This window comes from Hyla sarda, chromosome 2 (assembly GCF_029499605.1).
Source record: "Hyla sarda isolate aHylSar1 chromosome 2, aHylSar1.hap1, whole genome shotgun sequence".
Classification (NCBI taxonomy): Eukaryota; Metazoa; Chordata; class Amphibia; order Anura; family Hylidae; genus Hyla; species Hyla sarda.
Window position 1 is genome coordinate 342,499,401 of NC_079190.1, and position 17,935 is coordinate 342,517,335.

Consider the following 17,935-nt stretch of genomic DNA (forward strand, 5'->3'; position numbering starts at 1 on the left):
TAGAGACATTAGTCGCTGCAGTGACTGACTTCAGCTGTGTCCCATCTCAGTGAAGTCTAAAGGCCTAAAGACCTTTTTGTGTGCAGTAAGAAACCATTACCTGTTCAATTGAAATTACCGACTGGATACCAAATCTCCTTTGTTCTGCATTCATATTTGTTCCCTAGTGTTCATATGTTTTTTTTCTGTTTTTTTTTTTTTAACCCCTTAAGGACTCAGCCCATTTTGGCCTTAAGGACTCAGACAATTTAATTTTTACGTTTTCATTTTTTTCTCCTCGCCTTCTAAAAATCATAACTCTTTTATATTTTCATCCAGAGACTAGTATGAGGGCTTGTTTTTTGCGCGACCAGTTTTCCTTTGTAATGACATAACTCATTATATCATAAAATGTATGGCGCAACCAAAAACACTATTTTTGTGGGGAAATTAAAAAGAAAAACGCAATTTTGCTAATTTTGGAAGGTTTCGTTTTCACGCCGTACAATTTATGGTAAAAATGACATGTGTTCTTTATTCTGAGGGTCAATACAATTAAAATGATGCCCATTATTACATACTTTTACATTATTGTTGTGCTTAAAAAAAATCACAAACTTTTTAACCAAATTAGTACGTTTATAATCGCTTTATTTTGATGACTTCTAACTTTTTTATTTTTCAGTATAAGCGGCGGTATGGGGGCTCATTTTTTGTGCCATAATCTGTACTTTTTTTTGATACCACATTTGCATATAAAAAACTTTTAATACATTTTTTATAATTTTTTTTAAATAAAATGTATTAAAAAAGTAGCAATTTTGGATTTTTTTTTTCCTTCATCGTACGGGATCATTAACATTTTATTTTAATAGTTCAGACATTTACACACGCGGCGATACCAAATATGTCTATAAAATTTATTTTTTACGCTTTTTGGGGGTAAAATAGGAAAAAACGGACGCTTTACTTTTTTATTGGGGGAGGGGATTTTTCACTTTTGTTTTACTTTTACTTTTACATTTTTTTACATTTTTTTTTACACTTGAATAGTCCCCATAGGGGACTATTCATAGCAATACCATGATTGCTAATACTGATCTGTTCTATGTATAGGACATAGAACAGATCAGTGTTATCGGCGATCTCCTGCTCTGGTCTGCTCGATCTCAGACCAGAGCAGGAGACGCCGGGAGCCGGACGGAGGAAGGAGAGGGGACCTCCGTGCGGCGTTCTGAATGATCGGATCTCCGCAGCAGCGCTGCGGGCGATCCGATCATTCATTCAAATCGCGCACTGCCGCAGATGCCGGGATCTGTATTGATCCCGGCACCTGAGGGGTTAATGGCGGACGCGGGAGATCGCGGGCGTCGGCCATTGCCTGGTGGGTCCCTGGCTGCGATCAGCAGCCGGGATCAGCCGCGCATGACATGGGCATCGCTCCGATGCCCGCGGTTAAGCACAGGACGTAAATGTACGTCCTGGTGCGTTAAGTACCACCGCACCAGGACGTACATTTACGTCCTGCGTCCTTAAGGGGTTAAACATACCTAGAGGACTGTTTATTATCTCTTGTTTTTTAACTGAAACATGTCTTAGTTTGCAGTTTACCACTTGTTTTTTATGTGTATATTTATATTTACATTAGTTTATGATCAGAAAGGGCCAGATGGCTTTAAAAACATCATTTTTTTTCATATATGTGTCAACTGCCTACTATTATATACATTACAGTCCAAAAGTTTGGACACACCTTCTCATTCAGAGTTTTCTTTATGAAAATTGTAGATTCACACGGAAGGCATCAAAACTATGAATTAACACATATGGGATTATAGACATAACAAAAAAGTGTGAACCAACTGAAAATATGTCCTATTCTAGGTGGAAAGTGTCCCCAAGTGCAGTCACAAAAACCATTAAGAGCTGCAAAGAAACTGGCTCACATGCGGACCGCCCCAGGAAAGACCAAGAATCACCTCTGCTGCGGAGGATAAGTTCATCCGAGTCACCAGCCTCAGAAATCGCAGGTTAACAGCAGCTCAGATTAGAGACCAGGTCAATGCCACACAGAGTTCTAGCAGCAGACACATCTCTAGAAGAACTGTTAAGAGGAGACTGTGTGAATCAGGCCTTCATGGTAGAATATCTGCTAGGAAACCACTGCTAAGGACAGGCAACAAGCAGAAGAGACTTGTTTGGGCTAAAGAACACAAGTAATGGACATTAGACCAGTGGAAATCTGTGCTTTGGTCTGATGAGTCCAAATTTGAGATCTTTGGTTCCAACCACCGTGTCTTTGTGAAATGCAGAAAAGGTGAACGGATGGACTCTACATGCCTGGTTCCCACCATGAAGCATGGAGGAGGAGGTGTGATGGTGTGGGGGTGCTTTGCTAGTGACACTGTTGGGGATTTATTGAAAATTGAAGGCATGCTGAACCAGCATGGCTACCACAGCATCTTGCAGCGGCATGCTATTCCATCGGGTTTGCGTTTAGTTGGACCATCATTTATTTTTCAACAGGACAATGACCCCAAACACACCTCCAGGCTGTGTAAGGGCTATTTGACCAAGAAGGAGAGTGATGGGGTGCTGTGCCAGATGACCTGGCCTCCACAGTCACCAGAACTGAACCCAATGAAGGCAAAAGGGCCAACAAGTGCTAAGCATCTCTGGGAACTCCTTCAAGACTGTTGGAAGACCATTTCAGGTGACTACCTCTTGAAGCCCATCAAAAGAAAATGCCAAGAGTGTGCAAAGCAGTAATCAAAGCAAAAGGTGGCTACTTTGAAGAACCTAGAATATGACATATTTTTTATTGTTTCACACTTTTGCCTATAATTCCACATGTGTTAATTCATAGGTTTGATGCCTTCAGTGTGAATCTACAATTTTCATAGTCAGGAAAATAAAGAAAACTCTTTGAATGAAAAGGTGTGTCCAAACTTTTGGTCTGAACTGTATATGTATATTCTGTTATGTTAGAAGCTGTTAATGGATTTCAAATAAACTGTGGCTTTTAACTTTTGGAAAGTACTGGCTATTATCTATACTATCTATACTTCTGCTTGTGCACTGCAAAGAAGAGGGGAGTTGCATGAGGACATCAGGACATCATTTAAGGGGGTGCTAGGAAACATTATCAAAAACATATTCTAGGAGTATGTTGAAAACCAATGCATTTCGGACCTCTTATTGTAGGTTATTACTCATTTTAATAATGTAACATGTTTTATTAACAACTATTTTTATGTTCCTATAAACAATCATTCATATAATCAACAAGTGTATAATTGATACTTATAAAAATATAGATTTATTTTTAAATATAACTGACAATCTGCTCATGTATACAGTAGGTCCAGATAGCAGAAAGTAGTAAGAATGTTTTTTTTTAAGATTGCCCAAATTGTCACATTATACATGGACAGTACGTGATCATGAACAGTCTAGTAGATCAGGTTTTTTCATAGTTGTGTCATTGTGCTTTTCAAAACATTGGTTAATAAGAATTCTATATAGCAGCAAAACTATTTTGGTAAAGTACACAATATAAAGTGTAATATTTTGATATTATTGTCCTCTCCTTTGCCTAAACCCCATTTTGCACTGCTCCCTTACTGTGACAGATGTTATATAATAAGTCTGAGTTTACCAAACATATCATTCAAGACCTATGTAATAATTTGGAATTGATTTAACAAACAACCTTATATTTGTGTTTCCCCATATAGGATGTTCCGGCTCGGCCAATCACAACAACATTTTTGGAGAGAAATTTGCCCTCTACTCAAGGTTTACTGAGATTTCTTGGCCACACGGTTTTCTTTGCAACAGCGGCTGCTGGAATTATAGCCATCAAAAAGGGTTACCTGAGGGTTAACTGCAATTTGTCTTTTAGTCAAAGATCTTGACTTATAAAAATGTTTAGTTACTATGGTATGTGAATCTCAACTAAAGCTGGCAAATAAGGAGACCCTCCAGTACTAGGCATGAGTGATTTTAGCACAGAGTCTCAGTGATCTCAGGTTTAAATACTGTATTGTCATGATCAAGTCTTTGCTGTGATCTTTTCTTTATTCTGTTTCTGTTTAAATTTTTTCATATGTTTGTTTTTTAACGCAGTTGAAATTGCAAATCTGCAATAAAAACATAGTTGTCTCCTACACTGTATGAATGGAGTTTTAATAAAAAGGCTAAAACATTTTTAAAGGAAATGTAACTATTGCACTGTGCAATATTATTACTGTTATTTTGAAATTTCTTCATGAGGTGTCACCAAACTAATACACAACTTTTAATTTCCACTAGGCTATAAAGTCTTTTAGATTGAAAAAATAAATAAAAATAAAAATAAAAAAATAAAAGATTTAATAACTTGGCAAACTTCTGAAATGATTTGATAGAGTTTGACTTGGGCTGTGATCAGTTATTAAATATAAAGCTTGGAATGGATCTAAAAATCAGAAACGTATTAGTTTTTTCTTTGTGAGTGTGCAGCCTTTATTATTTGTTTCCTGGTTTGTATTCAATAACTTCAATTAAAAACCGGAACGTTTGAACACAACCTAACAAATCCAATAATTATAAATGTTCCACTTTTGTTAAAAAAAAAAAAAAAATTAACAACAAACTAGTCAAATAAACCAAATATCTGAGCATTTGACCATGAGAACCTATCATATCACAAAAAAATAATAATAATACTTCTATGTTACTCACTATGTTAGGCAGATGCTATGAATGTCTTTATGTGTCTAGCTTCTGTAGTTAGCTCACAAATCCCTCTGTTCTGCTGATCAGAAACCCACTGCTCAGGAAAGGGCATGTCCTAGGCATGCACTGAGCCCAGTCCACTGCCCACTGGTACTGCTGCTACCTGTTTGGGTGCTTCGCCGGGCATCTGGGAGATGAAGTGGCCATGTATGGGGGAAGATGGGGATTGCTGGGAGATCCAGCTGAAGCAAGCTGGCCTCACCCCATGATGGTTCCCAAGGTGGATAACAGGGTGACAACTAGGGAAGGGAGGAACTAACCCCTGCTAATGATAGGCTAGGGTAGGCTCTCTGGTTCACAGATCTAGGATGATGCTTTGCTTTTCTGTTAGGGAGGATTTGCAGATATTCCTGATCTTATGATATGGAACTTCTCCTTTCATTGTCACTAGCCATGACTTCTTGTGCGATGGTATGTTGCCTTGACTACTGTATCGCCCATCATGCCCCACATTTCTCACATCCAACTTTCCAGAACAGATGGAGGAGCTCCCATACTTTTGGAAAATGATTTAACTGCTTCCAGTTGCTTCTTATGACTATTAATTGTGGGGACATGCTTTATTTGCACTATTTGTGTGCTTAATTTTCTTTATTCTTCATGTTTTCTTTCTTTAGTATGACATTTTGGGGATCTTCAGAACCAATTACCATAGAGTTTTGGACTCAACATACAATGGTCCTCCCAGAACCAAATAATATTGCATGTTAATGGGCCACTATACAATGTAATGACATCGAAATATGAAGTATATGTGTAACATATATTTAATTAACAATTAATAATCAGAAATTTTAGACTAAGCATGAAAAGACACAAGTTTATAACAGTTTTTTTATTTTGAATTTTAATTTGATCACTTCTCAAAACCATCAATAGCTAGTCCAACAGTATTTGACAAGTTAGTTCATCACACTGCCACAGAGGCACTTGAAAAGACACAATCCATTTAAGGCTTAAGCTACTGCAGTATAGAAAACACTATTAAGGGCTGGCCTTTATTGAATACATTCTGTAATTTAGTTAGTATAATTCTTTATGAGGGTGTTATTTATAAAAATGTTTGATCCAGTTAACCGCATATGTATGAAAAATCATTTGAGCTAATAGTGCCCTACACTTTTCCTCATATTATGCTGTTTTTAAATAGGGCAGCATAGTATAATGTTTATTTTATTTGCATTTTTTTGCATTTAAAGACAAACGGATCTATGCCAAACATGAACATTGGGGGTGACATTCATTACACTTCTTTTGGTTAATAAAAAAACATAAGAAATTAAAGACTTATAACATCCCGATGTACGAAACACTGGAGCTAACCAAAAACCAGGGCTGGATACAGACCATGCAGCGCCCCTGTGCATGAACAGTATAAGTTGCCTCTTGCTTTTTTAATTGCTCAGCATAGGAAATCCCCTTAAGTTTTTTGAATAAAATAAAAATTTGTAATTCATGATTTTGTTTGGCTCAGTCAATGACATGCAATCTAATAACTAGTAGAAACCTGTTTTTAGACTGACAGTGGGCCCTACTACCTAAATAACTCTTGTACAAATCCATGTCACAATCCTTGCTCTTGAATAGCTCAGCATACATCTATATTCCTTAAAAAATTGTAAGTCGTGATTTTGTTTTGCCCAGTCAGTCACATAAAATATAATAACTAGTAGAAAGCTGTTTTAGGCTGACAGTTAGGAAAGCAGTTGTATATAGTGTGAAATGGAGTCCTGAAAAGACAAATACTGATACTGAGTGTCAGAACATGGCGTTAAAGGCCACTGCTTTAGATGTAGAGGTGGAGGTAAAAGTAGTACTGACTGTTTTCACTCATCTTAAACAAAACACTCTCTATCCAACATAGCATTTTAATATTTAAACATTTCATCTTACATTTCTAGATTTCCTAACTCTTAACATCAACATATTGTACAAGAATTACCAACATCCAAACATTAATAGATTCACCAGTACATAGCACATGTTCTATCGCTTTATTTTATTGTAGAATTTATTTGTGAAGCACATAATTAGTCAGAACTTTGTTAAGGTAATTATAAATAAATTAATGTTCATTTTACTATCAGCATCTTTGACTTCCAATAACTTGTAGAAATCACAACAACGTATGTTCTTGTATAGATATCCACTACCGAATTGTTTTTGTTAATATATATTAATAAACAACAAAGGGCAATAGAAACAGGTAAATGTAACACCCCTTGATATGTGCACTGATTTTTTTTTTTTATTTCCACTCATTTTATATAATTCAAGTTTGCCTCATTAAAGAGGTATTCCGGCCTTAGACATCTTATCCCCTATCCAAAGGATAGGGGATAAGATGTCTGATTGCAGGGGTCCCGCTGTTGGGACCCCAGCGATCTCCATGCACCCCCTTGCATTCTGTAACAGGCACTGCTCCCGAGACCTGACATCACTTCCACGCACTTTCCATTCATGTCTATGGGAGGGAGCACGGAGAGGGGATAAGATGTCTAAGGCCAGAATACCCCATTAAGAAAGTTCCAGCTTGTACAGTATGGACAGTTTGGTTAAGAAAGTACTGTGTACAAACAAGACTTACATTTTGAACACACTGATGTCATCAGCAGACAAGGTGGTGTTGGTAAAACGGGCGACTATCAAGGCTATTAAGGTCATGACTTGATGTCATATCAATATATAAAAGCCATATTAGGGTGTTCATAAATTGCAGATGCCATAAACAGCTCTGACATTCACACTCACGACATACACATATGCACAAAATATGTAAACTGTACTTATAGAACAGTAGTTGGGATACATGAAAAGATGTACCTCATGATAAATTTAATTTCTGAGGTAATTTTATATTTTTTATGCTCGGGCTTCACAGCGACAAGACATCATCTGTGAGTCTCAATAAAAATGTGAAATTACTTCAAGTAAGCTGCAGCTTCAATTTATCTATGCAGAAAAACAAGTTGCAAGAAACCATACATCCACTGCAACAGAATCCAACTATATTGAATTTCATGCAATGCTGCTTGTGACTTTTTTCTATAGGGTTACAATGAGGTTTTAGTAAGTCTATATATTTACACAAACTTAGGGACAACAGGGTGGAGCCCTAGCCTTTTAATGAATAATGTTAACAAAGTGTGGTTGTTGTTCAAAGATTCACATTTCAAAACATCCCACATGTGTGCACTATCCACTATATCCACTTTTTACAATTTTATTATATCAAGTTTCACTCTCTTGGAAAGATCAAGTTTGTATAGGACAAAAAAGTTAGAAAAGTACTGCACATCAGTACTGTATCTTTAACAGTCATCATTATCAACGGTCAAGACTACAATTGGAAAACAAAGTGAGGTCATTAGCATGAACAACGATTAACAATCAGAACAATAAAAAAAAATAATGTGATTATAAATAGTGAGTTCTAATCCAATTCAAATGTATCAACAAATGTGTGACTCTTCAAAATTAGACTATAGAAGGTTTTTACATAACACAACCCAAAATCTTCTGAACAAAACTCTATGGTGATGTTAGTAGCACTACAGGGAAAAGGTTAAAAAGGTGTATGCAGCTTTGCTATCTCTGTAATCTAAACAATATGTTGTTACTTTAAAAACATTTTTTTTAAAGGAGTAAAAACATCAGACAATCCCCCTTTAAGAGTGTGTTTGTTACACAAAAAATCTACTGACTAAAAGTAGCACTCCAGTGCAGTGAAACTTATCCCCTATACAAAGCAGTCAGACCCCGGGCAATCAAAAACTTATCCCCTATCCTTTGGATAGGGGATACGTTTTACTGAACTGAAGAACTCTTAAATTTAAACTAAATTTTGCTGTGTGTACAATGGATAAATGAAATAAATATGTACAAAATATTGTTCCTTGTACATAATGTATTATATAGTATTTGGGATCTTATGATAAGTGAAATGTTCCAGGGTAATTACGTACTTTTAAGTAATGTTATACTAAAGACATGACATTACTTATTAAGTTTATTGTTTACCTGTAGAAAAAAGTTGCAAGCAACCATTGCAAAAATATGCAGCTATGTTGGTTTTTAAACAATGGTTGCCATGCTGCTTGTGACTTTTTTTTTTATCTTCAAGGGCCTCCCTTGCCCTGTCTGGTCTGCCTGCAATGGACGGTGCCGGTTGGGAAATCCAAAACAGCAGGACACTCAATTTAGAGATAGGTGTGGGTCCCATAGGTATGACCTACCTCTATCAGAAGACATTCATGGCATATACTGTGGATATGCTATAAATGCCCTAAACGGGACTACTTCTTCAATACTAACTTAATGTGGTTTGTTGTAGACCCTCACAAAATACATATAGGATTTCCTTTAAAAAAAAAAAAAAATTTCAACAATGGGAAATTGGTTATAGGTAATGCACAACTAAAGTTATGACATTTGTGAAGTGAAAATTATACTGTACATAGGAATTCTTAAACCATAAATTAAACTGTTCAATTATGAAATGAGATGTAATCTTGAGATATTTCATACTTTGGAAATTTTAGACTAGAAACATATACTTAAAATGAAGCAAGTGTTAATCCCGAATGAGAAGTCCTTTCTTGTAAACAGTTAGACCTAAAACCACTGTTGATGTTACAACTGCTGTGAATCCGACAAGTGTCAGTAAACCACCCACAGATGGCAAGTTTCTTTCCCAAAATGTTGTTGAAATTGGAATGGCAGGGATATCCTAAATCAATACAAAAAGAAAAACAAAACAATTATACACAGATCAATTTAAAATATTTAAAATTGTATATTGCTATATAACTTTAGCCTTGCCTATATGGAAAATTTCACCTTACCAAAGAAAATAAATAAAAAAATACTACATGCTTCCATTTTGACAAATAATTCTACACAGAACATCAATATTGTTGCGCAATTGTAGCCAATATCTAAACAATGAGGACAGTTTCACATGTGTAATATAAATTCATTTTTGTACTCATATTACAGCCACAAGTTCCAGTAAGAGTACGAGTTTAAAAATCTCAACTAATATTGTTAAATTAATCTACTGCCTGAACTTCTGAACTTTCTGAACTTCTGGCCAATCATGGGAGAGCAGTTAGCTAGCTAGAGCCAGAGAAAGTACTGGACTATGAAAGGCAGGCATTCTGTTGGGGGATACTTTACAGTATAGCACTACAGATGGCATGTAAAATAGGGGGATATTGGTATACTAAGTTTTCAAGTTAAAATATGAACAGAAGGGAGACAAACAGCAGTGGGACTACAGCAATGAAGGGGTTACATCATAATAGCAGCCCTGGTATAAGCAGAAACATTAACAATGAAAAATTACTAAACTGCAGCAAAGAAGATTACAACTAGGAGGAGGTTACATCACAAAAGTAACTAGTCTTAGCAGTGAACTGCTGTTACTGATGCTTATGATGACTTAAAGGGGTGGAAAACCTTAAACAAAAAAAACAAAAAAAAGAACTGGTGCCAGAAAGTTAAACAGATTTGTAAATTACTTCTATTAAAAAATCTTAATCCTTTCAGTACTTTTTAGCACCTGTTTGCTACAGAGGAAAATCTTTATTTTTTTAATTTCTTTTTTACATTTTCCACAGTGCTCTCTGCTGACATCTGATGCCCGTATCAGGAACTGTCCAGACCAGGACAAAATCCCCATAGCAAACTTATGCTGCTCTGGACAGTTCCCGACATGGACAGAGGTGTCAGCAGAGAGCACTGTAAACAACAACAAAAAAAGAAATTCAAAAAGTAAAGAATTTCCTCTGTAGCATACAGCTGCTAAAAAGTACTAAAAGGATTATGATTTTTTATTAAAAGTAATTTAAAAATCTGTTTAACTTTCTGGCTTTTCCACCAGAGTACCCCTTTAATGGAGGTGGTGATAGAATTACATTTTTTTTTCTCACTGCTATTATTGAGTCCCTGGGAGTTCAGCAGTATTTACATTTCTCTTACTTCTCTGGTCACAGAACAGCATCTATACCTATTTGTTATGCTATGACATAGTGCTGGAGAACTGAACATGCTGGCACTGTGATGAGGAATATGGTATGGGGTGGGAAAAGGGATTATTGATGCACTGAGTTTGGTGCTGTGCTGTGTGAGCAAAAAAGATCACAGCAAGAAAAAAGGTAATGTCACAAAAGGAGCTTCTAGTCTATACACTGCTACTGCTGCCAAAGATTAAGATATCATGCTAAAGGGTACAGGGGAAAAGATTACACTCAGAATTACTCTCTATACATATTAGGAACACAAGTATTTACACAAGGGACAGCAGCCTAAAATATTTTGGATGGTCAGAGATAAGAAGGAAGTCCTGATTTATCTCTCAGCCACCATATGGACTGTCTGGAGAAGGCAGACAGATTTAACTTGCATGCACAGAGTCCAGGCCTTCTCCTGCAAATAGCACATTCTAAGCCCTGTCCCAACACCAAGTGTTCTATTTTGGATTCTCTGCTGCTAGAGAAAAAATTATCATAACAACGGGACAACAGTTTTTAGGAACATCATACTCCAAGTATCCAACATTTTAGAGTTTTTTTTTCGGGGGTAATAAGTCATTTATAATGAATAAAGTAATTTACAAATATGTTACCGATCATATTGGAGACAGCATATGGAGACATAGTGTTTGAAATTACAGGAACCATTTAAGTAATTTCTTTTAAACAGAGATAATGCACTTCTCTGATATATGTGATGCATGTATCTATTGATTTGTGTTGTGTATGGTATGAGTGTGTCACTCAAGGCTGGGGAGGGGTTGGGGTGCAAAAACAATGATTTCATAAAAGCCCTTCACTCTAGGGGTACAGTCTCGAATTGCAGCTGTCACATGTGGACAAATCCCTGCCCACGTGCGATGACCGATACTGCACAATTTTGCCAGTGATGTCACAGCTTTACTGACAAGTGCAGCGTTGGCAATCTCATACAGGCAGGGTTTCATTCACATGCAATAGCCACACTTTGAAAGACAATACCTTCAGTGACAACTCCAGAACAACACTAATGCAAAGGCTACTGGAGAATCCAGGAGAAATCAGATAATATAAGGGTATGATGTGCAATTTTGTGTTCTTGTTTTCTTGCTTTTTTTTTTTATGCATTACACAGTACCCCTGCTTCAGAATACTGCTGCAGGAACACCACACAAAGGAATGGCACATGTGCATATAGCCAAATACAGTTACTTGTGCAACCAGAAAAATACTTTATAATTCAGAATCATAATAAGCTCTTACCATTGATTGTGGTTCTTTTATCCATATTTCACTTTCTGAAATTTTTCCCAGGTCAAATAAAATCTGAAACACAGTTTATAGCATTAGTTGTAGGGTTTACAATTAAAGTGTCTCTATAATTTAAAGAGAATCCAATGTACAGGTGTGGAAAATCGGCATTGTATCCAAGAGCTTCAAGCTCCAAAAGTGGGTGCTCTGCTTCTCAGGTCTTGACCATAAACCTCACATCCAAGTAAAACAGTAAAGAGGCGGCACTCCAAAAGGTCCAGTAAGGCTATTTATTCACCCATCAGGTGCATGTGCGACGTTTCAGCCTCACAATGAGGCCTTTCTCAAGCAAATAACATGTGTTACATCACTTCCTTATATATCACATGCAGTGTGACATCACTGCTACATTTACATATCATAACAAATCATAATCAGTGCAATAATACATCATCAGCCTTATATAACTGTATAATGTGCCTCTCCAATCAACAGTGACAGTGTATACATCATATGAATATATAGATCCATAACCAAAGATCACCTAGATGAATATAATATATATATATATATATAATTACAATGTGTTATTGCTTCAGTGGGTTGTCATTCCGCTGCTCACCTCCTCTTCCGCTGTCAATGCGCCACGAGAACTTCTGTTTGTATACAAACTGTCTGCGCAGATACGGAAGTACGGCGCATCGTCATATCAGACGCGTCGCTGACCTCTGTTACTGCGCATGCGTATATTCAATATAGTGATTCGCTCATCCCTCAACCAATCGGCATCCATACTGATTAAGCGGCGCCGTCATTCAGCGCCTGCGCACCGCTCATCAGTATCATGATCCGCCATCTTGCTTGAGGGCAGCGATTCCATACAAAGGACTGTATAGTAAAGGTAATTTATATTGGCACATATATTCCGGATATATTTTCACATATAGGAGCACGACTGTAATATATCATGTAAAGCCATAGACTAGATATAATGACACTCTGTGCGTAAAGTGAGAGCAAATGAGGATATTTTCTGACCAAGTACCAGTATTCACACCAGACAATTGGGATATCAAGAACCATTAGTGAACATAAACAATAAATGTACTATGTCTGGTAGAGTCCATGGTACCCACCAACACTCATTCATATACATTCATACATGAAGGTAGTGTGTCAGGTATGCTCCTATATACTCAGTGTATAACCAAGCATGGATGGAACACCACAGTATGCCCTTAGTCCGTCCCAAGGCTATTTAGCAAGTTCAGGCCCGTCCATAGGACAATATATACACTATAACCCTTTAAAAGGTCTAGTTCCAAGACCATCTGGACAATTTAGTCCTATTGGTAACTCAACCCTAGAATTGTGTACATACATAATATCCTTCTTTGCTCTCACTTTATGTACAAAGTGTCATTATATCTAGTCTATGGCTTTACAGGATATATTACAGTCGTGCTCCTATATGTGAAAATATATCCGGAATATATGTGCCGATATATATTACCTTTACTATACAGTTCTTTGTATGGGATCGCTGCCCTCAAGCAAGATGGCGGATCACGATACTGATGAGCGGTGCGCATGCGCTAAATGACGGCGCCGCTTAATCAGTATGGACGCCGATTGGTTGAGGGATGAGCGAATCACTATATTGAATGTACGCATGCGCAGTAACGGAGGTCGGAGACGCGTCTGCTATGACGATGCGCCGTACTTCCGGATCTGCGCAGACAGTTTGTATACAAACAGAAGTTCTTGTGGCGCATTGACAGCGGAAGAGGAGGTGAGCAGCGGAATGACAACCCACTGAAGCAATAACACATTATAATTATATATATTATATTCATCTAGGTGATCTTTGGTTATGGATCTATATATTCATATGATGTATACACTGTCACTGTTGATTGGAGAGGCACATTATACAGTTGTATGAGGCTGATGATGTATTATTGCACTGATTATGTTTTGTTATGTTATGTAAATGTAGCAGTGATGTCACACTGCATGTGATATATAAGGAAGTGATGTAACACGTTATTTGCTTGAGAAAGGCCTCATTGTGAGGCTGAAACGTCGCACATGCACCTGATGGGTGATTAAATAGCCTTACTGGACCTTTTGAAGTGCCGCCTCTTTACTGTTTTACTATAATGTAAAGAGAGTATTGGGAGAGGAAAAAACTGAAAAACAGGGGGTGCTCCCTAGTAACATATATCAATTGGTGTGCACCCTCCACCACACCGAAGTGATATACTGACCTGCTGAGTTGTTACACCTTGGTGTGAAACTCTGTAGGAAAATGGATGGTGTATGTAGGAGAAGCTGCTACACTCTGACCAAAAACCAAACTCCTAGATGAAGCTGGTATAGAAATAGTAAAAAATACGAACAAAAATACGTCAAGGAGGTGCTGCACAAATACTTGGATGCATTAAAGACCCAGGCCAGATAGGACAACGTATGATTTATTATAGTTTTCTACAGTAAGGAAGACACGTTTCGGCACTAACTCGTGCCTTCCTCAGGTTCACCAAGAGTACTCTAAATAGAAAGATATATACAATTCTATTCTAGATATCATGAAGTAAAAATTTAAATGTTTTCCATCACAATCGCATCCTGATCACAAATGTGAGCCTATCGCACATCTAAAACATAGCATAGTAACAGCGGTTGCTTCCATATGTAAGCAAAACAGTAATTACATTTATTTATAAGCAAATAATCACATCCACATGTGATTATCTGTTTATATATAATTATCTGATCTTGAGAATGGGAATTCAAGTCTTCCATTAGAAAAGAAAAGGGGGTCACATATGCAAGTTATTCTCTATTCATTCTCTATGGGAGCATCTGGAGATAGCTGAGTGCAGCATTTGTCTATCTCTGCTATTATATCTGAATAGAGATATAATGGAGTGGTGGGTCATGCATGCATGCCATAACTCTATTTATTCTCTACAGAAGCCACAGAGAATAGTTGATGGGGGTGTTTGACTGCAAAGCTTCCTGCAATCTCGTCTTCAGCCAGACAGTTATTACCGTATCCACAGGATAACTTTTTAAGATGGCAAAAGCCCTTTAAAGTGTAAAAGCATCAGGGCTGAATGATCTTCGACACCACTTTGTGGCCACAGGCCACACTGGGTGGTACAGTTACTGAGGCAACCAAACAAAGCCCAGGGTGTTTCATGCATGAGCCCTATTAAAGAAAGGCTCATACATGAAAATTGCTGGGCATTGTACAGTTGGCTCGGCAACTGTACTGCCAACATGCCCTGCATTCCCACACTAGAGCTGGAAATCATGTGGCCCTAAAACTTCAACAAAACATTTGACGTGTCATAGATACATAATAAAAGTTTAGATTGGTTGGGATGCGTGTTTGTTCAGACCCCTACCAAGTACTAGAACAAGCTGAGAGAAGTGCTTGGCTATGCACTGCTCTTCATGGCCAAGGGCTTTCGCCACCTTGGGGCAGGAGATGGGCTTTATAGACTTTATTTGGAATTTATATCCTGCAGAGAGTTGGGAGAGCATCTACAGCTCAGCCTAGCTTTTCTTCCTGCTTGTTCTATTGATGGGTTGGGGTCTGAACATCTGGGCCGTGAAAATTAAAAACATGTCAATATATTGTCCTGTGGCCAATGCAATTGGTAGGCCAACTATTTTTAAAGATTACACATTAATTCCCTCAGCCATGTTCCAAAATTTGTGCTATCAGACTTAAGCCCACAATGGATAAATACAAAGGTAGGTCACAATCACTAACACTTTTTTTTTGCAAAAGCAAAAAATAAATAAAAAGAGACTACAAAAGGAAACTGCAACAGAAGTGTCCCAGCCCAGGAAAGTTAAAATATTTTCTCTGTTTGCAGAGAGCATACAATTATATATTAAAGCACTTCATAATCTCATTTAAAAATAAAAATATACCTCTCTTGCAGCTCTTTCTCCAGCTTGAATTGCGCCTTCAAGATATCCACTCCACTCAGTGGCTGTCTCTGTACCAGCAAAGAAGATCCGACCAAAAGGTTGCCGAAGAACCCTTAAAATATCAGGGATAAAGAAAAATAAATACTTGTTAAATATATTCAGTTATTTCTATCTGGGATGAGCAAATCAAATGACGAATCAGAATTCATTACGAATTTCAGGAAAATTTTTATTCGCTCATTAAACTCCATTTAATGCGGTCCAGGCTCCAGGGCATCTAAAATTGCGGATCCACATGTTAGGACATGGGTTAAGGAAGGTGGTAACAAGGGTTGGAGGGATGACTCTGAATCAAATGCAGCATGCAGCCTATCAGTAGCCAGCCACCCCTGTGATGTCACAGCCCTATATAAACGTCAGCTATTTTGCAGCCAGTCACTTCAGCCTTTTATTGCTATGAGAGAGGGACAGACAGCAGTGTGTGTTGCACAGAAAAGCCTTTTTACAGCAGCGATTCACCTCCTAGTCACATCAGTGTTCTGTTGCAGAGAGGGACAGAGAGTAGTATGTTGCACAGAAAAGCTTTTTTACAGCAGCGATTCACCTCAAGCTCAAATCCAGGCTAGAAGCCCTGATAGGGAAGGGTGTGATTGAGAGAGAAATTGCAATTTGGGGTGTAGTATACAGCGACTGTGTGCTGCAGCACTGGTGTGTACAACAACTGAAAAGCTAATAGAAGTCAGCCAGTTAGGGTGAGCAGAGCACTAAAAGCAGATTGTCCTCTATTAAGTGTAACCTGTGCATACATCTAAGTGGTGTATCATTTTGTTCCTGATAAAGTCTTAAGGGCCTAGATACTGTGCAGGGCCAGGCAAAAGTACACACCTGCTGGTGTTGTAGACTAATACTGTTTTAAGCATACTGGAGCGCATTGTCCTCCCCTCATAAGTGCATACCACATACGTACCTCTAGGTGGTGTACTGTTTTGTTCATGTTAAAGTCTTAAGGGCCTAGATACTGTGAAAGGCCAGGCAAAAGTACACACCTGTTGGTGTTGTAGACAAATACTGTTTTAAGCATAGTGGACAATATTGTATTCCCCTCATATACGCACTAAGTATGTCAGGCAGAGAAGTGCCAGGACGTGCACAGATGAGTGACAGAGGTCTAAATCAATCAGGCAGAGGTCGCAGCAGACTAGAGGTGAGTGGATGCAGGAGTCGCAGAGAGGTCTTAGCTCCCGGTATCAGATAGCGATCGTGTCTGGACCAGGAACCCGTCTGCCGTCATTGATTAGTTAACACGGTCATCCACTTCCTCACAAGTGACAAGTGACATCTAACACCCCCAGTCAACAGTCAGTGGGTTCCTCAGACACAACCCTCAGTTGGCATGGCCCAGGAGCAGTCCCTTTCCTCCCATTGCCTCTGTCCAATGCTGTTCCCTCCCCCACAGAAGTGTCTTATGCTGTGGGTTCAGCTCCACTATTTAGTGAGGACGATCTACTAGAAGACAGTCAGCAGCTACTGCCCTGCCAAGAAGTGGAGACATCTGTCGCTTCCTCCATTAGGCGGGCAAGTAGTGATGAGGAGAGTGGTATGGGAGGTGGTGTTGCGAGCGTTCAGGCTCCTGAAGCAGACACTGTTGAGGAACCTGATGAGGACATCAGTGATGTGCAGACACAACTCCATCATGATGAAGCCGATCGGACTTGGGAGCTGGGTGCTGAAGGGTCTTCATCATCATCAGGAGAAGAGGGTTGCAGGTTGCCCCTGAGGCAGCAGCTGAGCCATCAGGGTGGTAGCATGGTTGGCAGTCAGCATGGTGGCAGAAGTGGAAAGTCTGGAGCCAAACGTGCCCTGGGTAGACCACGTGCTTCGCTACAGCCTACCTTCCTGGGAGGTAGTGGAACAGGGGTTCCTGGAGACGGCGGCAGTATCAGTCAATAAGTGCAGACTGT

At 38.4% G+C, this 17,935-nt stretch overlaps 2 protein-coding genes across 4 annotated transcripts in view; one reads left to right on the plus strand and one right to left on the minus strand.

Moving 5' to 3' along the window:
• Nucleotides 1-4,187, plus strand: part of LOC130357944 (amine oxidase [flavin-containing] B-like) — a 93,959-nt gene extending 89,772 nt beyond the window's left edge. Inside the window, exon 14 of the mRNA XM_056560717.1 lies at nt 3,717-4,187. Within this exon, the coding sequence (XP_056416692.1) occupies nt 3,717-3,896 (180 nt within the window). The 3' untranslated portion in view covers nt 3,897-4,187. The remainder of the gene's footprint in view (nt 1-3,716) is intronic.
• A 2,551-nt stretch (nt 4,188-6,738) lies between these two features.
• LOC130356506 (amine oxidase [flavin-containing]-like) overlaps nt 6,739-17,935 on the minus strand; it is a 107,771-nt gene continuing 96,574 nt past the window's right edge. For all 3 annotated transcript variants that reach the window (XM_056558170.1, XM_056558169.1, XM_056558171.1), the window contains 3 exons: nt 15,975-16,086; nt 12,036-12,098; nt 6,739-9,487 (listed from right to left, as the gene is read on the minus strand). In XM_056558170.1, coding sequence (XP_056414145.1) covers nt 9,332-9,487; nt 12,036-12,098; nt 15,975-16,086 — 331 coding nt within the window. In that variant the 3' untranslated portion in view covers nt 6,739-9,331. The remainder of the gene's footprint in view (nt 9,488-12,035; nt 12,099-15,974; nt 16,087-17,935) is intronic.